The sequence below is a fragment of the Ovis canadensis genome, chromosome 13 (genome assembly GCF_042477335.2).
Source record: "Ovis canadensis isolate MfBH-ARS-UI-01 breed Bighorn chromosome 13, ARS-UI_OviCan_v2, whole genome shotgun sequence".
NCBI classification, from domain to species: Eukaryota; Metazoa; Chordata; class Mammalia; order Artiodactyla; family Bovidae; genus Ovis; species Ovis canadensis.
Window position 1 is genome coordinate 75,631,523 of NC_091257.1, and position 22,629 is coordinate 75,654,151.

Consider the following 22,629-nt stretch of genomic DNA (forward strand, 5'->3'; position numbering starts at 1 on the left):
GTAATCTCTGTGTTTATCACTGGGGGTCTTCCAAGATATTAATGTTTCCCAGTGGCAGTGGCAGACCAACCCCGTGGGCTCTACACCCAGGCCACTGGGGAGTGGACATGACCAGTGTTCAGATCATAGGCTAGTTTCTATTGACTCAGGAAGGTTTCTTAAAAACTTTTACCTGCCACCTAAATCTCTTAACAAGAGTGGACATGGGAAATTATGAGGCAAAATCACTAGCATCTTTGCTCGCCCTCTCATTTAGAACTCCATGCTGATGAACTGCGACTGTAACTGCTGCTCAGCACTTTTTCCACATCCCCACCAGCATTTGATATTATCAGTCTGTAAATTTTTGCCAGTCAGAGAAGCAAATTATATTTAATCATCTCTTCCTTTATTTTTTGTGTCTATTATTTATTGCTGTATGTCCACCTGCTAGGGCAGGGGCTCTCATAAAGGAAGACTCAGTAGATACTGATTGAATGAGTGGAAGAATGGAAAAAAAAAAAAATTCCCTGGCAGTCCAGTGGTTAGGATTCCATGATTGCTGAGGGCCTGGGGTTCAGTCCCTGGTCAGGAAGTTAAGATTCTGCCAACTTCATAGAGCTGCCAAAAAAAAAAAAAAAAGGGGGCTGTTCAAAAGATAGGGTAGCAGTCTGGGACAGAAACTGATTATCTCTAAGGGACACCTTGTTCATCTTGAGCACTTGACAGTAGTTGGCCTTCTCCCCCTTTTCCTGGTGAGCAGCCACTTTCTTGTTTTAGAGAGGATGTGAGCTGGCCCAAACCTCACAGTAACCACACACTGTTTAGCCCTAGAGTTGTGATGGTGGAGAGGGGAGCCAGTAACATCTCATCACTATTGCAAGAATCCAGCTGGCTCACTGGCCAGCACAGTAACTGATAAGGGAAGAAATACCCTAAATTGCTCCACAACGTTACTCCCAAATTGGGTTGACTTAATTTTTTCTTTAAAGCAATAAACATCTTTTAATCTCAACTATGATTTAAAGATTAGAAATGTTTTAAACTCTCAGTTAATATTTTTGCAGTACTTTAAAAAGAAAAGTGAATTATTACATTTATAAATGCAGTTTCAAATGTTCAAAGGCAATTAATGGATGAAGTTTTATTAATGGTACTGTTACCAAACCAAACTTGGTTCTGCTGGCCCATGCACAATAAAGCCAACCTACTGACCCAGGGTTGTGAGGAAGAAAAGTGCAGTATTTATTGCAGGGTGTCAACACAGAGTCCACACAGCTAGTGCTTAAAAGACCCAGATTCCCTGATGGCTTTCAGGGAAAGATTTTTAAGGACTTGGTGAGGGAGAGGGGTTGTATGGTGTGCAATCAGCTCTTGGACATTTTTCTTATTGGTTGGTGAAGTAATCAGGAGTCAACATCATCAACCTTCCGGTTTCAACTGAACTGGGGTCTACATGCTTGTGGGAAGCATACAGCTAACTTTTTTCTCCAGGTGGGGGTTTCAGGATCTACAAAACAAGTCAAAGGATATGGCTCCCAGTATATCTACAGCCCTTGAGGAGGATCTAAGGGGCCTTGGCTAAACTATTATTTTCTCTTGTCTGTTTTCCTTCCTTTCTATATTTTTTCCCCTCACTTCTCTAATTAAATTTATTCCTTGGAACTTGAGAAAGGCCTAGGAAGCTAAAGTTTTTCTACAAGACACACATAGAAGACATGGAGGACGGGTGCAGGGAAGGGCAGAGCAGAGGAAGGGGACCGGGTCTATCCTCCAAGGGCTCCAAAGGGGCTTACAGTACCAAAGAAGTGATTGTTAAACTTACTAGATTAATGAATGGAATTGTAAAATGTCAGTTGAAATCAAGGAAAAGCAAGGTTTAGTAAATTGAATATTAGTTTTAAAAAATCAGATTAACTTCAGTCTTTCAGTTCAGTCGCTCAGTCGTGTCCGACTCTTTGCAACCCCATGAATCACAGCACACCAGGCCTCCCTGTCTATCACCAACTCCTGGAGTTCACTCAGACTCATGTCCATCGCGTCCGTGATGCCATCTAGCCATCTCATCCTCTGTCGTCCCGTTCTCCTCCTGCCTCCAATCCCTCCCAGCATCAGGGTCTTTTCCAATGAGTCAACTCTTCGCATGAGGTGGCCAAAGTATTGGAGTTTCAGCTTCAGCATCAGTCCTTCCAATGAACACCCAGGATTGGTCTCCTTTAGGATGGACTGGTTGGATCGGGACTCTCAAGAGTCTTCTCCAACACCATAGTTCAAAAGCATCAATTCTTTGGTGGTCAGCCTTCTTCACAGTCCAACTCTCACATCCATACATGACCACTGGAAAAACCATAGCCTTGACTAGGCGGACCTTTGTTGGCAAAGTAATATCTCTGCTTTTCAATATGCTATCTAGGTTGGTCATAACTTTTCTTCCAAGGAGTAAGCATCCTAATTTCATGGCCACAATCACCATCTGCAGTGATTTTGGAGCCCAGAAAAATAAAGTCTGACACTGTTTCCACTGTTTCCCCATCTATTTGCCATGAAGTGATGAGACCGGATGCCATGATCTTAGTTTTCTGAATGTTAAGCTTTAAGCCAAATTTTTCACTCTCTCTTTCACTTTCATCAAGAGGCTTTTTAGTTCCTCTTCACTTTCTGCCATAAGGGTGGTGTCATCTGCATATCTGAGGTTACTGATATTTCTTCTGGCTATCCTGATTCCAGCTTGCGCTTCTTCCAGCCCAGCATTTTTCATGATATACTCTGCATGTAAGTTAAATAAGCAGGGTGACATACAGCCTTGACGTACTCCTTTTCCTATCTGGAACCAGTCTATTGTTCCATGTCCAGTTCTAACTGTTGCTTCCTGACCTGCTTATAGGTTTCTCAAGAGGCAGGTCAGGTGGTCTGGTATTCCCATCTCTTTCAGAATTTTCCACAGTTTATTGTGATCCACACAGTCAAAGGCTTTGGCATAGTCAATAAAGCAGAAATAGATGTTTTTCTGGAACTCTCTTGCTTTTTCAATGATCCAACAGATATTGGCAATTTGATCTCTGGTTCCTCTGCCTTTTCTAAAACCAGCTTGAACATCTGGAAGTTTGTGGTTCACGTATTGCTGAAGCCTGGCTTGGAGAATTTTGAGCATTACTTTACTAGCATGTGAGATGAGTGCAACTGTGTGGTAGTTTGAGCATTCTTTGGCATTGCCGCTCTTTGGGACTGGAATGAAAACTGACCTTTTCCAGTCCTGTGGCCACTGCTGAGTTTTCCAAATTTGCTCGCATATTGAGTGCAGCACTTTCACAGCATCTTTCAGGATTTGAAATAGCTCAACTGGAATTCCATTACCTCCACTAGCTTTGTTCGTAGTGATGCTTTCTAAGGCCCACTTGACTTCACATTCCAGGATGTCTGGCTCTGGATGAGTGATCCCACCATCGTGATTATTATGGTCGTGAAGCTCTTTTTTGTACAGTTCTTCTGTGTATTCTTGCCACCTCTTCTTAATATCTTCTGCTTCTGTTAGGTCCATACCATTCCTGTCCTTTATCGAGCCCATTTTTGCATGAAATGTTCCCTTGGTATCTCTAATTTTCTTGAAGAGATCTCTAGTCTTTGTCACTGTATTGTTTTCCTCTATTTCTTTGCATTAATCGCTGAGGAAGGCTTTCTTATCTCTCCTTGCTATTCGTTGGAGCTCAGCATTCAGATGCTTATATCTTTCCTTTTCTCCTTTGCTTTTCGCTTCCCTTCTTTTCACAGCTATTTGTAAGGCCTCCTCAGACAGCCATTTTGCTTTTTTACATTTCTTTTCCATGGGGAAAAACTTCAGGCGTTACTGCTCCTGAAACCTACTCAGAGGACCTTTTTAAAAAGCACTTACAATGTGATGGTGGATCGTGATCCTGGATTGCACAGGATGGACATGACGCCCAGGGATCCAACCCGGCTCCGACGTCTGCATTGGCAGGCAGGTTCTTCTACCACTAGCGCCAGCAGTAGTCTCTATATTCTTGATATTGTTCTAAACACTTTCCCAAGAACTCTTCTGAGTCCAGTACTTCTATAATCATCCATATCACTTTACAGATAAAACCCAAAGAAACGACAAAAATCTGCTCCTGAACACATCGCTTCAAGACTGCTACGCTCTATAAGTTCAGTTGGAACAAACTCTTCGGGTCACGCTCCCCGCGCTCTTCGCTCGCCGCTAAGGGCGCCTGCGCGCCAGCCCGGGTGACAGCCGCGGCCCCGCCGCCGCCGCCCGCGCGGCGTAGCGGGTGGTCACGTGCCGGCGTGGGGCGGGGCCGGCGCGGGGAGGCCTGCGCGCCGCGGGCTGACCAAGCCGAGTTCGCTCCACAGAGCAGGCGCTGGAACCTGCGGCCGAAGCCGCGTTTTCTGTCGGCTCCGCCACCAGCCGGGGCTCGGGCTCGAGCCCGGGCCCCCGGGACATGGCGGTCCGGAGTGCTCGGGGTGACGGCCCCACCCCCGGTCGCTGGGACGGCGGCGCGGAAAAGGCAGGTACGGAAGCCGGCCAGGGCGCCGAGGAGCGGCCTGCGAGGATGGCCTGAGGGATAGGGGCGGCCCGGGGGACAGGGGACAGCTGCCGGAGGAGGCGGCCGCAGGCAGGGGGCCCGGGACGACCGCGCGGGGTGCGCCCAGGGCCGCCGGCCAGGGTTGGGACAGCGAAAAAGGAAAAGACTGAAGGCCTGGGTCACGTCTGAAGGGGAAGAGAGCCTGGAGTTGGGGCGGGGGGGGAGGGGGCGGGGGGCGGTCAGCGGATGCTGAGGGGACCGGAGGAACACTGGCGGCAGACCCGAGCCCCGTAGTGGGAAGGACGGCGGGGGCCCCACGTCCCATCTCTTCCCCGAGACCCGAGGCCAAGCCTCGCTCCCGGCCGAGACTGTCCGGCCACGTCCGCAGGCTCCGGGGGCCGCCTCCCTAGTGGTCAGGCCAGTTTTCAAACTTCATTCATCGGTCGTCGTCGTCTGGATTGACGCGCTGGGCACGTATTTCTTTTAATTACCGTGAAATTCACCCTTTAAAGTGTACAGTTCTGTGGTTCTTAGTAATTTTTACAAGGTGGGGCAACCATCGCACTGTCTTAATTCCACAGCATTTCTAATGCCAAAAAGAGAGACCATCCCTCCGCAGGCCGCATTCTCCACAGCTCCTGGCAACTACCAATCTATTCTCTGTCCCAATCCTATGCCGCCTATTTTAATGTTACTGAATTGCGTAAAAAGCAAGTTTATTTGTTATACTGCCTTAAACTCATTTCCCTGAAACAGTTTCATTGTGCACTATGTTTTCAAATATGTTTTACCTACTGGTTAATACAGGACAGTTAAAATTATTAACTTTTACTCTGTACCAGGTGAAATAATCTCTTTGCCCTTGGGAAAGAGTAAGGTAACTTTCCCAGTTTTCCATCCTCTAGTGGATGGTTCCCATAGCAGAACCAACCACCAAGTGCAACCCAAGTTTTGTTTCTCTGAGTTCATTTTGTTACTGCCTTTTTCTCCTCTTCTAGTCCTCTGTTGAAATGAAGCTCACGCCTCGCATTACTCCTCTTTACCCTTTGGCCTTGTAACCCTTTCCTGGTGTTTGTATGACATCTGTCCCCATGGCATAATGGTCATTGCCCCAAGTGGTATATGGGTCTTGTGGCCTGTTGGAGTGCATCTGTGCCTAGGTTGCGAGACTTTATCCTCTAGTGTCCTGAATTTTGCTTCTCTGGATAAATGGGAGGAATTTTTTGTAAGCATAAAATTTTAAGTTAATTTCCACCATCAACATTGAAGTTCAAGGAGTGGAGCTGGGGGTGTCCGTCTGTCTGGGAGGCTCTCTATCTGACTGGCTCTTCCATCGTTTTGATTAAGGCCTAAGGGAGCTTCCCTGATGGCTCAGTGGTATAGAATACACCTGGACTGCCAGAGACAAGGTTCGATTCCTGGGTGGGGAAGATTCCCTGGAGAAAGAAATGTCAGCCCACTCCAGTATTCTTGTCTGGGAAATCCCATGGACAGCGGAGCCTAGGGAGCTACAGTCCATGGGTCGCGGAAGAGTCAGACGTGACTGAAGCAACTAAACAGCAGCAACAATGTGTTGCTAATTTTAACTTATGTTTAAAGTCTGTAAAGCTTTCTTGATATTTGCAAGCTTAAACCAAATAATCAGTATGGAATTTCATTCTTGCACATAAGATGCATATTAAGTGTGTAGATCATTTACCTGATCTAAATCACTGATACGTATTTTGCTGGCGTGGAATAACTTTTAGAGGAAGCATAGCTAGTGCTCATTTTTTGCCGTTGTCCTTCACCTATATATTGTTTCCCAAGCCACATGCTTTTGAAGATACCTGTTGCTCTCAGGAAACAGAAATCTTTACTTGAGTTCCATAGCCAGAGTAGGGAGAGATTTGAGACAATAACAGACTCAGTCATCCTTATCAGAATTGTTAAGAACTAGTTTTTCAATACCCCTTATTTAAATGATCATTTTAATAGAGAGCTGGTCAAGTAGTGCCATATCATTCCTTTTTCCTCTGTTGAATGAAATACTTTTCAGACAGCAGGGATATATTTATAGTAGTGTCTTATATATTTTGCAGCCAGCTGTAGGATAGTCATTTCATTCTGTCGTGGTTGTGAAAGCCAAGACCTTTACTATAAAGGAGTTTGGAAGATACCAGCTTTGGAATATATAGAACATCTCATATAAGCAGAGCAAAACTGGAGATGAAAGGATTCAAGGGGATTTGAATTACATTTATACAATCAGTAGATGAAATGTAGGCTTTTATCCCAAAGCCAAATAAAGCATTCTCAAGTCCAGAAATGTGTCCTACCCCAAAATCCATATGTAAAATTTATCTTAAAATAGATAGTTAGACATTGAGCTTCCCAGGTGGCACAGTTGGTGAAGAATCCACCTGCCAATGTAGGAGACAGGAGATTCAGATTCAGTCCCTGGATTGGGAAGATCCCCTGGAGGAGGAAAGTTATTTTAACCTTTTTCCACGTACCCAAAGAGTAGCTCTGATTTTTCTCTTTCTGCAGCAAAGAGGATATGTGTAGATTAATTGGTTGAGACTCTGCTTAACTTTTTCTCCCTCACTGTGTAGTCTCACAGTTGACCTTACCACTATGTAATTTATACATCTCCAGATCATTTTAAGTTTTTTTCTTTTTTGTCCTACCTTTTTATGTCACAGTCGAAACCTGTACATTAGGTGCAATGAAATATTTGTTTGTGTGGCACACATAGGAGTGCCTTCTTCATCTTCCGCTAACATTCGATCACTTAATTATGGGGTTGAGAAAGATGATGTTGGGGTCTGAACAGATAGCTGCTAAAATCTACAGTTGAGCAGCATTCTACCCTGGGAATCACCAGTAGATTTAGAAAAAGGCCAAAGTGCCTATAAATCTATTTAGAGTTATATAATGAGTATTGTCTTTTGTTTTTTTAATTTTATTTATTTATTTGACATGCTTCTTTGTGGCATGCAGGCTTCTCTGGTTGCAGCACACAGGCTTAGTTGCCCCGTGACATGTGGGATCATAGTTCCCTGACCAGGGGTCAAACCCGTGTCCCCTCATTGGAAGGTGGATTCTTAGCCACTGGACCACCAGGGAAGTCCCTACAGTGAGGATATTCTTAATATAAATAGTAATATGGGGAAATAATGCCATTTACTCTAGGCCAGTTTTTCCAGAGGAACAGTAGCTAAGTTATTTATTCTATTCCGCCCATATGTATTGAGTTCCCACAGAGCATCAGAATCAGGGTGACAGCAGTAAATTTTGAAATGCAGGATTTAAATAGAATCCAAACAGAGTTTTGAGAGAAATAAGTATTGGAGCAATGATTTGGGTTCAAAAATAGTTAAAATTGACGGTGAAGAACCTGTTTGCAATGCAGGAGACCCAGGTTTGATCCCTAGTCAGGAAGATCCCCAGAGAAAGGAATGGCTACCCACTCCAGTATTCTTGCCTGGAGAATCCCATGGACAGAGGGGCCTGATGGGCTACAATCCATGGGGTTGCAAAAAGTTGAACACAACTGAACAACTAATACACACTGAAAATCCACTTGATTGCAAACAGTGTTAATTCCCCTAAGATATAAGCAGTGGTTTTCCTTTCCCCCTGGAGAAGGAAATGGCAATTCACTGCCGTATTCTTACCTGGAAAATCCTGTGAACAGAGGAGCCTGACAGGCTACAGCCCATGGGGTTGCGAACACAACTGAGGGACTGACACTTTCGGTTTTCCTTTCCCCCAGATTGCTGAATAGCTTAAGTGGAAAGATGGGCAGAGTGGATATATGTCCAAAAAAAAAATTGAGGAAAAATTTCCAAACTCTTAGCAAATAGATTACTAAGATTTCTAAATATCAGATACCTCAAAAAATATTTAGTATTACCATTTAACTGTTTTTAATTTGTGATGTGTAGAAAGTACAAAGTACAAGAACACTCTTTAAGATTTAAAAAATTTTTTAAATTTTATTTTCTTCTTTGCTAGAAGTTCAATTCCTGCTCGTATTTTGTCTCAGCCTATGTTGTTACATGGACTTCCCAGGTGGCTCAGCAGTAAAGAATCTACCTGGAATGCAGGAAATCCCAGTTCAATTCCTGGGTTGAGGAGATCCCCTAGAGAAGGGATAGGCTATCCACTCCAGTATTCATGATCTTCCCTGGTGGCTCAGACGGTAAAGAAACCGCCTGCAATGCAGGAGACCTGAATTCAATCCCTGGTTTGGGAAGATCCCCTGGAGGAGGGCGTGGCAACCCACTGCAGTATTCCTGCCTGGAGAATCCCCATGGACTGAGGAGCCTGGCGGGCTACAATCCGTGGGGTCACAAAGAGTCGGACACAACTGAGGGACTAAGCACAGCACAGCACAGCCTGGTGCTTTGCTATGAGTAGTTGCTCATTAAATGACAGGTTGATAAATGAATGGATACATTAATGCACAGGTAGGTGCATGGAAGGATGGTAAGACATGTCCAAGCCAAGACCTTGAAACACCTTGTAAATAAACATTTTATTATAGTTGATGCTGTGCTGATTGATTGGGAATTGGGACTTGATTTTTCCTGATTTCTAGTAACCATTGAATTTAGCATCAACCTGGGACATTTCTAGGAGTGCAGATGGGAGGAGGGGTTTGCTATGAACAATTAATTATGCCAGAACTATAGATGTAAACCAGAAATCTCTCACACTGCCTGGAGCAGATTCACCTACTAGGCCACCAGGGAAAAGAACAGTCTAGCCAGGAGAACAAGTTTACCTGGATGAAAAAGCATCCTGTCTTATCTGCACCTCCAATTGCATGGAACTCCAAAACAGTCGGTGCCTGAGTTTATAAGGTTTATGTCACAACTCTCTCCTAGATAGGTAACCAGGGTTATTGGAACCACCTTTCATTTGTGTTAACAATATGCAGCTTTGTCATGGAAACAGTTTGTATACTGTTGCCTCAGAATAGAACATGACTGAGGAAAGCTGCTTAGTGTCTGTCCTAAAAACCTCACTTACCTTCTGATGTTAGTCCTTTCTAAGGCCTGACCTACCTTCCAGTGTTATCTTCTACTTTACATTAACACTAATGCCCTGCCCCTCGTATATGCTACATAAATACTTCCTAATGACTTCATTTACTGTTAAGTGAAAGGGCCTGTGTTTCTGTCTCCAAGCCTTTCTCCTGGTCTCCTCCTCGCCTCTGTGAATCCTCCCCTTTCTTTTTAAAGTTCACTTTTCCATAATGCTTTCTCAGGTTTGCCTGACCCACAGCTGTCTGAGCTCTTGGTGTCTGCACATACCTTTTCTTGGACGATTACAGTGCACTGCTCTGTGACATCTCTTCAGTGGGTTGAATAGTTTTAACTTTTCTTGTGTTTGCTGTTCCTAGAAGTAAACATTCTGCATGAAAATTCTGAGAGCCTGTTACCCCATTATTTTAAATAGAGCCAATTATAATATGATGCACGTTAACCACAAACTCTCAGTCTCCTAAAAAAGTAATTTAAACACAGCAAAATGCCTGTGTATAAATAACAGACTATCACATGAGGATGTAAGATGCTTAATACATTTCTTTTTGATTACCAGTGATTAATGTGGTTCTTGAGAAACAGTAGCATGCCCCTTTTACCACTAGCCATACTAGAGTCCCAAATATACCCTTTGACATTCTGCTTTTGAAAATACCTCTGTGATTCTGATGTTTTCCAATTGTATTAACATGGAACCAGAGGCTTTTTTCACATGTGGTTTTGTTTAAAAGTATAATACTGAATTTTGGTGACATGCATGTACATTTTTCCTCAGTAAATAACAGAAAACTTATTATATTAAGAGAGATGTGGTCATGTATGGATGTAAGAGTTGAACCATAGAGGAGACTGAGCACTGAAGAATTGATGCTTTCTCTAGTGGTGCTAGAGAAGACCCTTGAGATCCCATGTACAGCAAGGAGATCAAACCAGTCAATCCAAAGGAAAATCAACCCTGCATGCTCATTGGAAGGACTGATGCTGAAGCTGAAGCTCCAGTACTTTGGCAGCCTGATGCGAACAGCTGACTCATTGGAAAAGACTCTGCTTTTGGGAAAGTTTGAAGGCAAAAGAAGAGGGCGGCAGAGGATGAGATGGTTGGATTGCATCATCGATTCAATGGATATGAACTTAGGCAAACTCTAGGAGATAGTGAGGAACAGGGAGGCCTGGCGTGTTGCAGTCCATAGGGTCGCAGAGTTGACTTAACAGCGACAATGCTCTGTGGAATTTAGCATTAATGAAGCATAGCATTCTTTAGGAAAACATAAACGGTGGCTATTAGATATGCCTAAATGTACTGAGCATTTACTATAATTCCTTTTTTGTTACTTATATGGTATGTCTCCCTAGTGCTTGGCACACTATATATGCTAATCATTGTGTGTCTGTGTGTGTGTGTATACTAAGTCGCTTCAGTCGTGTCTCTTTGAGATCCTGTGGACTGTAGCCCTCTAGACTGTGGACTGTAGGCTCCTCTGTCCATGGGATTTTTCAGAAAAGAGTACTAGAGTGGGTTGCCATTTCCTTCTCCAGGGGATCTTCCCAACCCACCGATCAAACCCATGTCTCCTACATCTCTTGCTTTGGCAAGTAGGTTCTTTACCACTAGCACCACCTGGGAAGCCCGTGCTCATCAGTAAATTAATTGGAGAAGGAAATGGCAACCCACTCCAGTGTTCTTGCCTGGAGAATCCCAGGGACGGGGGAGCCTGGTGGGCTGCCGTCTATGGGGTCGCACAGAGTCAGACACAACTGAAGTGACTTAGCAGCAGTAGCAGCAGCAGCATACCTGAGCATATTAATAATTACCTGAGTAAAGGTAACAAGGATATACTGCTAAGTCACTTCAGTCGTGTCTGACTCTGTGCGACCCCATAGACGCCAGCCCCTCAGGCTCCCCCGTCCCTGGGATTCTCCAGGCAAGAACACTAGAGTGGGTTGCCATTTCCTTCTCCAATGCATGAGAGTGAAAAGTGAAAGTGAAGGCGCTCAGTCGTGCCCGACTCTTAGCGACCCCATGGACTACAGCCTACCAGGCTCCTCCGTCCATGGGATTCTGCAGGCAAGAGTACTGGAGTGGGTTGCCACTGCCTTCTCTGTTAAATATACCTACCTTGCTTCAAACCAAGTAAGGAGATTGAGCCCTGAACAGAACAGGTACACACAGTAAATATGTGCCTAACGCCCTTTTCCGTTCTGTTTTGCAGACTTTAATGCCAAAAGGAAAAGGAAAGTGGCAGAGATCTACCAGGCTCTGAACAGTGAGCCCACTGATGTGGCTGCCCTTAGACGCATGGCTATCAGTGAAGGAGGGCTCCTGACCGATGAGATCAGGCGGAAAGTGTGGCCCAAGCTCCTCAATGTCAACACCAATGATCCACCTCCTATATCAGGTAGTCAGGGGAAGAAGTGCTGTGATGGGAGTTTGTCTAGGAGGCAGGGAAAAAAGAATTCCAGGGTCTTTAATTTTTATGCTCATTTCAAACCAAGAGTAGATGTGTAAACACCTGAAGCGTTTTAAGATATGCTTGGGCCTACTGTGAAAATAAGACCAAACTGCGAAATAAAATTTTAATTAAAAATGGAATGAGCTTTTATTAGGTAAGGAGGGAGCGATTATTGGCTAATTAGGGGAGTTTATTAAAAATATATATTCTGGGAATTCCCTGATGGTCAAGTGGTTAGGACTCCATGCTTTCATTGCCAAGGGCCCAGGTTCCACTCCTGATCTGGGAACTAATATCCCGCAAGCCACACAGTGCAGCCAAAACACAAAATGCATGTTCCAGTTTACATTTACCTAGAAGTAAGTTTGCAGGAATCTGTATTTTAGCAAGAATCCCACATAATTCTGATACAGATGGACATTTGAAAAACATGGGGTTCTACGGAGATAAAATGCCTCTTATAGTCCTTAAAAACAACAACGAAAAAGACTTTATAGGGAAATACTAAGACCATTTTGAATTCTAAAATTCTGTAATTCTGTGAAAAGCTGTTACAGTCGGCCCTCCAAGTTCAAGGATTCAACCAACCATGTATCAGAAGTACTCTGGAAGGACTTCACAAAGGTCCTGTGGTTAAGACTCTACACACCCAATGCCAGCGGCATGGGTTCAGTCCCTTGTCAGGAAACTAGGATCCTACATTCCACCTGGCACATATATTCTGGGCAGGGGGGGAACCTCCAGAAATTTCCAAAAAGCAAAACTTGGATTTGTTGTACTCTGGCAGCTATTTACATAGTATTTACATTCTATCAGGTTTTGAAAGTAATCTAGAGGTGATTTAAGTATACGAGAGGATGTGCAAATGTTAAACTGTTTAATATTTGGGACTTGAGCATCAGTGGATTTTGCTATCCTTGGGGGTCCTGGAACCAATCCTCCTCAAATACCAAGAGACAGCTAACTGTACTTAACTTTATCTGCAAGGCCCATGTAGTGAAAAAAAGAATTTTTTAGACTACAGTGCAGAATACTGAAGAAAGTACAGAAAACAGTGAATCCACTTTGTCATTCATTGAGTCTACATTTATTGCTTTCCTACTATGTTTGGCGAAAGTCCAGGTGTTGGGGATTCTTTCTTTCATTTGGCAATGCAAGAAATAGGGCATGACTGAGTGACTGGGCACGCCCACACAGCTGTGCTCCTAATGTGTGCTGGGTACCAGAGATGATTAAAACAGCCACTGCCAACAAAAAGTTTACAGTGTCATGGTATGGCCAAGTAGATGTTTTAAGTTGCCACTTGTTATTGATTTTGGAACTGGGCTGCCTCAGAGCAGTGATCTTTTGTTGGAAGGAATACGTATCGCCATATTCATACTGTAAATCCTGAGATGGTGTTCTGTCAAATTCCAAATTTCTCGTATCTTTTTAAGATGAAGTCTGTGTGTGGGGAAGTATTCTACAGGCTCCTCTGGTAAGTTTTGATTTCCATTATGAAGGAAATGTACACTTGTTATATATATAACAGCTAGAGTCTGCCTCCTTGCTTTCAGTTGGGCTTAGCAACTGAATACAAGTACTATCTCCTGTTACCAGTGTCTTAGTTTTAGAATTTCAGGGCTAAGAGAGCTTAGGTTTTTCTTCATGTACATTTATCTTAATACTCCTTTCTGAACAGCTCAATCTTCCTACACTTTATAGATGTTAGAGTTTTTCCAGCAGTCTGTGGTTTCCGCATTCATGATCTTACTTGATGCTTAACAGTAATCTGAGAGGTACACATGGAAGGGAATAATCCCCATTTTACAGATGTGAACTTTGAAATTCAGAGTGGTTCCCAGTAACGCACAGTGAGTCCCGGCCCCCTGACCTTTCCGCTGCTCCTGGATAATGTATCTTCCTTCCTCTCTCGGTCATCATGACTTGCATGAAGCAGCATGTTTGGAACTAAACCAGAGATTCCTCTCCAAGTGTTGTATCTTGAGTCATGTCCACTTCAAGAAAAAGCCTTGAGTATGTCTTCCACGCCTTTTGTGTCACGCCAGGATGTCTTGCTCCTGCTGTGGCTTCCCAGATGTTCCTACAATAACATGTTCCTTCTCTTCCAATAGGGAAAAACCTACGACAGATGAGCAAGGACTACCAACAAGTGCTCCTGGATGTCCGGCGGTCTTTACGGCGGTTCCCGCCTGGTGAGACACACTCTGGCGGTCTTTGGAGGAGGGAGGGGGAGGTTTGGCAGGGTGGCTTCAGTCCAGTTGCAGTTACATTACTCTGTTGGGCTTGCTCGTCCCAAGACATTTACGTCCTAGCACAGAACATGACCACATCCAGGACCCTCCCTCCTCAGGGATCCATCGTGCTCCCAGTCTGCTGAGTCATTCTTTCATTGACTCAGTCCATTCAGACCCCCTACTGTGAAGGCCTGCTGCTGCTGCTAAGTCGCTTCAGTCGTGTCTGACTTTCTGCGACCCCATAGATGGCAGCCCACCAGGCTCTGCCATCCCTGGGATTCTCCAGGCAAGAACACTGAGCCCAAAATAATTTCTCTTGGCTTAGAGGTGGTAAATGAGAGAAGAGGGTTTTCCCCCTGCCCGTTAGAGCTACAGAAGAGACTTGATAGGGATTTCTAGAGCCATCAGTCTGAGTTTAAGGAGCAGATTGGTTTGGAAGTGGTCACTAACAGGAATTATTAATTCCTTCATTATAAGTAGCGGTATCTTGCCTGTGGGCTTCCCTGGAGGCTCAGTGGTAAAGAATCCACCTGCCATTGCAAGAGACTCAGGTTCAATCCATGGGTCCAGAAGATCCTTTAGGAGGAAATGGTAGCCCACTCCAGTATTCTTGCCTGGTAAATCCCATGGAGAGAGGAGCCTGGAAGGCTACAGTCCATGGAGTCACAAAAGAGTTGGGCATGACTTAGAGACTAAAATCTTGCATATACATATACTGGGGCCTTGGACTGGAATGAAGGCCAATCACTACGTGTTTAAAGAGTCTGTTACTAAAATTGTCTCTCCATCCCCAGAAATACTAAGAATGACAGTTGTCTCTACTTTCACAATGAAGGGAACTGGGCAGCAGACCTCATCTGTTTCTCTTCCTTTCGCAACTCCACCTCTAAGTCCTTGAATTGAAGAGAGGAGAGTTGCTAGAGGGAACAAGAGTCTCAAAACCCATTGCCTCACTCTTCTGAGCCCATGCTCTGGCATTGGACTTGGTCTGTTAAAGGGCATCCCTCCTGTTTACAATCATGATTCCCAGAAAGGCTCTTGTGATTCTTGTGTAGCCAGTAGCTTGCCATCTGGGTTTTGATAAACACATATACCTGTGGTCCAGTCCCCTTTTCCTGTTCCTCTGGTCTTGAGGAGACCACATAGGACAGACGCATCTCATATTTTTCCCTAGGTGTAATCTGTTTTCCTTCTGAGCCCTTTATTCCTCTTCCATTTATGTGACATCAGTCCAGGATTTATTCTTCCAGACAGCACTTTCCATGTGGTTTCTTTTTTTTTTTTTTTTTTTTTTTTTTTTTTTTTTTTTTAAATTTTAAAATATTTAATTCTTACATGCATTCCCAAACATGAACCCCCCTCCCACCTCCCTCCCCATAACATCTTTCTGGGTCATCCCCATGCACCAGCCCCAAGCATGCTGCATCCTGCGTCAGACATAGACTGGCGATTCAATTCACATGATAGTATACATGTTAGAATGTCATTCTCCCAAATCATCCCACCCTCTCCCTCTCCCTCTGAGTCCAAAAGTCCGTTATACACATCATATTCTTTTTACATTCATGTTCTTCTGAACTTAGCTGACCACTTTTATACTGAAAATTCAAATAAGGCTTACTTTTTTCTCTCACTGCTTCATTAATTTACCTGACCGCAGTACTTGGTTTACTCTCATTTTCTTTTTTATCTTCTAAAGTATGCCTTTTTGAGAAGGGATGGGTAAAAGTGCATAAGAGATGAGCATCACTGTCACCTAAAACACCTTTATTTCAGTTCAGTCTGGACCCTTGCATTATCTGTTTTCTCTCACAAGATCTGCTTTTGACTGGATAACCTAATGGTGTAGGAAAGCTGTGTTGTGTGCCATCCTCCTAAAACAGGTCATGAGGCCAAGGGTTGACTTTTTTTTTTTTTAATTTTAATTGGAGGCTAATTACTTTACAGTATTGTATTGGTTTTGCCGTACATCAACATGAATCCGCCATGAGTGCACACATGTGTCAAAGGTTGACATTTTTATAGTAAGAGCCAGAAGAGCTGAGGGGCCACGCTGACCGCTGCCAGACTAGGTGCCTGCACTGAAAGAGCTCCCAAGACTAGCTCCTCTGTTTCCAGCTGCATCTTTGGGTCAAGATCAGTACTTCCTATGATAGTTAGTTTGATTCTGAGGGGAGCACACATCTCATACATTTTTTGTTTTTATATAATTTTACACCTACGAAAAGACTGCAAAAATAGGACACAGAATTCCCCAGGTAGCTTTTTCCCAAATTTCCTTATACATCAACCTTAGACTAGATTTGCTTTAGTTTTCTTTTCTCTCTCTCCTTCACCATACATACACATGTTTTTTTCTCTGAGCTATTAAGAATAAATTACATACATGGTGCCCCCTTATCCCTAAATATTTCACTGTGTGTTTTTTAAAAACAGTTCTTTTTTACATAGTCACACTTAAAATCAGTAACAAAAAATACTACTGTCTAACCTACAGATTTTATTCAGATTTTGCCATTTATTCCAATAACGTTCCTTATAGAGAAAAGTGCATTTTCCATTCATTCTTCATATCTCTTCAGCTTCCTTTAGTCTAGACTTCTTTTGTATTTTATGACAGGCCTGTTACTTTATAAAGTTCCCCTCAGTTTTTATATCCTCCTTGTAAGATTCAGGTGAGGCACTCTTGATAGGAATTCCGCTGAAGCAATGTTGAGTTCTTTTCACCACAGCACATCAAGAGGCACATGCTGCCCAGTGGTCCCCCTGCTGGCATCACGCCCTGTGGTGACTTGGTTAAGATGGTGTTGGCTGGGTTCCCCAACTGTAAGGTTGCCAAGTCCATGGTTCTTTCCTACATGGCCAGGCAGCTATCCACAGTGTATGGATCATGAATGTGTTGCCAAGTTGTTTTACTTTATTAAACAGTTTCTCTGCATATCCACAGCTTACTGTCTTCCTTACCTCCATGTTACTGGACTGCTTGCCTTGTTCAAGTGCATCTCCCCCCCGCTACTCTTCCCCCAGGCATGCCAGAAGAACAGAGAGAAGGGCTGCAGGAAGAGCTGATCGACATCATCCTCCTCATCTTGGAACGCAACCCGCAGCTGCACTACTACCAGGGCTACCACGACATTGTGGTCACGTTTCTGCTGGTGCTCGGCGAGAGGCTGGCAACATCCCTGGTAGAGAAACTGTCTACTCACCATCTCAGGTACCCGCGCAAAAGGGCAGAAGACAGTTCCCCCCAGGGATAACTCCTCAGCCCGCTTTCTAGTTGGTGTTTTCAGTGGGTTGAACCCAACTCCCAACTGCCCCCCAACCCTGATCCAAGCGTTTGGTCTGACCAAGCTCGTTGAAATGTCTCCTAGGGATTTCATGGACCCAACAATGGACAACACCAAGCATATATTAAACTATCTGATGCCCATCATTGACCAGGTGAATCCAGAACTCCATGACTTCATGCAGAGGTATATATGTGTCTACATTTATGTGTACACGTGCACACAGAGACACCCCTCTTCAGCTTTCTCCTAGACTTTGTTTATTCCTCACAAGTCTAGCTCAATTGCATCATCTTATGTTGATTAGTGTTAGGTTCTTCTGAGTTGTCCTTTCCAGTCACCAGCAATCTGGATAATTCAGGTCTGTGCACAGTCTTAGAACACTCTTGTGTGCTGTGCTCTTCAAGGAATGCAGGAGATGTCACAGCCCATGCCCTTAAAGAGTTTACATTTAGTGGAGGGGGTGGGCGAGCTGAGCATGCCAACTTTGAAGTTATTGCTACAACAGAAGTACAGAGTCCTGTAGGACCCAAGGCCATCTGTAGGTTGTTTTATTTACCATACACCAAGGAAAAGAAATATTTCTTTGCAATTCTTGTATGATTTTTCTCTTCTGTTTAGTTGGAAGTGTGTCCTTGGCCAATACCTGCCTCTCTTTAAAAAAAGAAAAAACAACAAAAAATTGTGTCTTAAAGTGTTTCAGTCATCTCATGTTAACTATACAATTAATAAAGTTATGTTTTTAAGCCTAAGAATAGATGCATGTGCCCCCAAAAAAGGTGTGACTTTCCCAGAAGGAAAATGGTGTAGTTCTCTGAAAACAGCTGATTCTTGTTCGTGGAGTTGACATTTCTTGGCCATTGTGAGAGCACCCAAGGATATAAGGCCAACCAGGACCCTACTGTGGTGTTAGTGCCACGATGTGGAGTATGTTGCAAGGACTTTCTATAGTATTTTGTGAGGAGAAGATACTGAATTTATCAGCAGCTGAATTTTCCAGAAAGCATGTTCCCCAGTTCCTTTCTTCATACAGCACTGAGGACAAAGAAGGCCCAGGGAGAGGGACAGGATGATTCAGCAGGGAACCTAACATCTGGACTCCCTTGCTCCTAGTGCCGAGGTGGGGACCATCTTTGCGCTCAGCTGGCTTATCACCTGGTTCGGGCACGTCCTGTCTGACTTCAGGCATGTTGTGCGGTTATACGACTTCTTCCTGGCCTGCCACCCACTGATGCCCATTTACTTTGCAGCTGTGGTAGGTACAGACCATGAGCCAGCAGTTTGGCGTGTGTTCCCCAGTCCAGCTTGATCATCTTCCCTAAAAGGAAACCTGGTGATTATGGAAAGATACAAAAGACAGCACTTCCTGGGCTGGCGTCCTGGACACTGTTCTTGGAATGTTACTGGGAGAGTCATGGGAGTCAAAGACATTATGTATAGAAACAAGTTTGGGAAATGCTAGTTAAACAAAGTTGTTAGATTTTTTTACTGTTTGGTTCTTCTGAACCTTTAAAATGCTCATGTGCATTGTGAATTATCAGGGTTTGTGTTGACAACTCCTGGAGCTAGTGCAAATGGCCAACTGGGTTTAAGAAGAGGCATGATATGATGGAAAGTTGAAATGGCTTTTAGTCAGGGATGAGGGCCTCCAGTTATTAGAGGGGCCTGAACTATGAGACGTGAGGGTGAAGGTGGTGGTCTTCATTGTGTTACAAAGGGAGCAGGACCATTCTTTCTACTGTTTTGAACCATTTCTTCTGTGCTAGAGCTGTAGGTATCTCCAGTAATCTCTCTCCTTTCCTTCCTCCTAAAAACCTCCTTCTTTTGTCAGCCTTTCATGTCATGGTGTGGAAGTTTGCCTGTAGCAGGAAGTGCTAGCCCATTGGGAAAAGCACTCAGATAAGTATAGCATCACTTCCCAGATAGATACAGGAATTTGCTGGACATTTTGGGTGAGCCCTGTTTGGTACCAATTTATATTACCTCTGAGGAGAATGAAATGAAGTGGCCAGGCCCCTGTATGTTCTGGTCTCTGACGCAAGGCCTTGCTCCCCGCAGATCGTGTTGTATCGAGAGCAGGAAGTCCTGGATTGTGACTGTGACATGGCCTCGGTCCACCACCTGTTGTCCCAGATCCCTCAGGACCTGCCCTATGAGACACTGATCAGCAGAGCAGGAGACCTCTTTGTTCAGTTTCCCCCGTCCGAACTTGCTCGAGAGGCAGCTGCCCAGCCACAAGCCGAGAAGTGAGTGGGGCCGAGGCGCTGGTTGCACAGGGGTGTTTGTTAGTGAGCACAAGTGATGGAAGATTGTGTCTGGTAGGGACAGGGCTGGGAGTGGTTTTTCCAGAGGTCCGCTAATGCCAACGGAATCCCTGCTTGAGACTTCATGGGTCTCGATCAAGAAGAGTTTTCTGAGCAAGGCAGTTTTCTCTGCCCTCAGACTATTTAGCCCATTTTTATTCCCCCTTCTTCTTTTATCCCATTCCCTTCTGTCTCCTTCCCCTCTGCAGAACGGCTGCCTCTACGTTCAAAGACTTTGAGCTGGCGTCAGCGCAGCAGAGGCCCGACATGGTACTGCGGCAGCGGTTTCGGGGACTCCTGCGGCCTGATGAGCGAACAAAAGATGTCCTGACCAAACCAAGGACCAACCGCTTTGTGAAGCTGGCAGTGATGGGGCTGACAGTGGCGCTTGGAGCGGCCGCCCTAGCCGTGGTGAAAAGCGCCTTGGAGTGGGCCCCAAAGTTTCAGCTGCAGCTGTTCCCCTAAATGCCAGAGAAGATGCTTCCTCTTACATGACGTCACAGTCTCACCCTTCCATGGACAGATGGGAGGGGGTGGAATTTCCTTTATTAAAAGGGTTTCTGTCAAGGGTTTTCTATTCCTGCACCCTTTCCCTCCTGTCGATGGATGCCTTTGCTTCAGAGGCCAATAGCAGAGCCTGCATGATGCTGGGCACTCGAGGGCCTGAGCACAGAACTTCTCTCCCTTGTGGCCTGAGTGAGCTCCCCACTGCCTCCTCTTTTGCTGAAGGAAATGGGTCTCTGCAGCTCCTGGGTGCCTTTGGAACCCGCTGGGCCTGGTCCCTGGGGAGTGTCTTGGCTGCTCATAGTAAGTAAACTGGACCACTGAACGCCCTCCTGGCGGCTCCTCCAGTCTGTCTGCTTCAGCTAAACAAAGAAGGACGGAGCTCCTGCTTTAGTCAGACCTTGTAATGAAGGAGAAGGGGCAGAGGAGGCTGGCCTGGGAGCAAGATTGGCCCCTTTTAAGAACAGCTCCAAGCTGGTCAGAAATCTAAGAGACACATGTGAACTAGGTTAGTAGGTAAATCCTACCTATTTTCAGCCTAGAAATCACTTGGGCATTTCCAGTCAGACAGGAAGGAATGTTAAGTTTTAGGACCCCTGACATAGGCCAGTTTTTGCCTGCCCCCCCTCCACCTTTTTCTTTCTTGTTACTCTTCCACAAGGCACATAGTGGTTATAAAAATGTACATTTACTACTATTTTTAGAATTACACACATCCAACATGTAAAGTACCATTACTTTTAAAATAATAATTCCTTCATGGAAGAAAAAAATAGTTCTCATCAGAACGATGAGCTTCTAAAACCCTGAGGTTTCCTTTCTACTCAAACATTTAACATTTCACTTCAGCCAGAGTTGCTGTTTGTAAACAGCCCCGCACGTCCACAGTGCCCACTTCTGTCCAGCTTCCCTTCCTTCCTTCATGTTTTCCTTCAGTCCCCCTTCTACCCCCAGATCAGCATCCAGTCATGACCTTGGCTTTGTTTTTTGCGTTTGACCTATCTCTTCAGCTGCTGGTCTCTCCTTCCTGGTTGGAAATGTCACTGGGACCTTGTCAGCACCCAGAAAGGGACGAACTGCAGCCTGAAGCATGTGGTGGGAGCCTGGGACAGCCAGCCCCGCTGCTCCAGGCTTCCTAAGGACTCTCCGGGCCTTAGGGAACACGATGCATATTCAGTTCTTCTGATACGGCTTTTCATGTAAGCAAACCTAGGTTTGTTTTAGATTAACTGTGGCTTGGAAAAAAGTGCCTTTTGCTGCTTTGAAGAACTGGGGGGTGTGGTAAGAAGCAGCCAAGTACTTTTCTTCTCCTGGTCTGTCTCGGGCACTGTTCTCTCTTGGCAGGTATTTTCTTAAACATGCCAGAGGCACTCCCTCCCACCACACCAGACCTCGACATCCTCCTCATATTCTCACAGTGTGCAGAGTGGTTAGGAGAGACATCTACTTACATGAGTTACACTAAGCACTTTACAACCAAAAACAACGGATCATTCTCCATAGCAGGAGTCCCATCTGGGGCTAGCGTGATATGGATGGATTAATCTAGAAGGAGGTAGATTTGTCAAGACAGCAGGAATGTTTCCGAGACCCAGATGATGTGACAGGTATTCCCAGTCTTCCACAGCAAGTTTGTCTCGTCATCTTTGCAAGTGGACAGCGTCGGCCCCTCCTGCCACAAACTCTCGGGTCCGTCTGTAAATACTGAAGGGAAGTCATGGGGAAGTTGTAGGGGGGAGGTGCATGTGATCAAAGTCCCGAGGCCACGGTTTTTTGGATTCCAGGAAAGCAGGTGGCATTTGCTTCTGTTGTGGCCTAGAAAGGAGAAAGTTCTTATGATTTATAGCTTTGCTGACATGAGGATTAGCCCCTGCCAATGAGAAGAAAGTGTTTTTACCTTCAAGTGGTTTACTGTTCTGTAAAGAATACATGTAAATATTTTGTACAGAGCCCTGTATGAAATAAACAGCCATATGTGGTTACTGACCCCTCTTGTCGTTCTTCCCTTGTTGGAGTGGCTCTGCATTTAGACATCTGGATGCTCCCTCCCTCCACCCCTGACCTGGAGCTGTGCCTTAGGCCGTGGACTCTTGGTTAGCTTTGACTTACCTGGAGAACTTGAAACAGTTTCTTTGTCACCTGAGGCAAGAACTCACTTGTCTGGGTTTACTGTTTCCTTGCCCCAGAGGGAGACAAGGGGCTGAAGGCTGAGCAGGCGTCACTTGGCTCTCTGACTGTGTCCCACCACCATAGGCCAGCTGCCCATGCTGTCCTTTGATTTGACTCATGGAG

At 44.8% G+C, this 22,629-nt stretch overlaps 1 protein-coding gene across 2 annotated transcripts; it reads left to right on the forward strand.

Annotated features, from left to right (window-relative positions):
• Window positions 1–1,103: 1,103 nt before the first annotated feature.
• Window positions 1,104–22,323, forward strand: TBC1D20 (TBC1 domain family member 20). 2 transcript variants are annotated; one of them, XM_069548246.1, is made up of 8 exons: window positions 1,104–4,506; window positions 11,767–11,952; window positions 14,121–14,201; window positions 17,271–17,457; window positions 17,615–17,716; window positions 18,644–18,785; window positions 19,589–19,776; window positions 20,043–22,323. In XM_069548246.1, exons 1-8 carry the CDS (start codon window positions 4,437–4,439, stop codon window positions 20,296–20,298), a joined length of 1,212 nt encoding a protein of 403 aa, XP_069404347.1. In that variant the 5' UTR covers window positions 1,104–4,436; the 3' UTR covers window positions 20,299–22,323. The 2 variants fall into 2 exon arrangements, with proteins under 2 accessions (XP_069404347.1, XP_069404348.1); XM_069548247.1 differs by having other exon boundaries at window positions 4,268–4,502.
• The last annotated feature ends 306 nt before the right edge of the window (window positions 22,324–22,629 follow it).

Excerpts from the sequence above, each read along its gene's own strand:
- TBC1D20 (XM_069548246.1), top strand. The coding sequence starts at position 4,437 with ATGGCGGTCCGGAGTGCTCGGGGTGACGGCCCCACCCCCGGTCGCTGG. Across the intron at positions 18,786-19,588 it reads CCATTTACTTTGCAGCTGTG|ATCGTGTTGTATCGAGAGCA; the intron begins GTAGGTACAGAC and ends TGCTCCCCGCAG. Across the intron at positions 19,777-20,042 it reads GCCCAGCCACAAGCCGAGAA|AACGGCTGCCTCTACGTTCA; the intron begins GTGAGTGGGGCC and ends TCCCCTCTGCAG.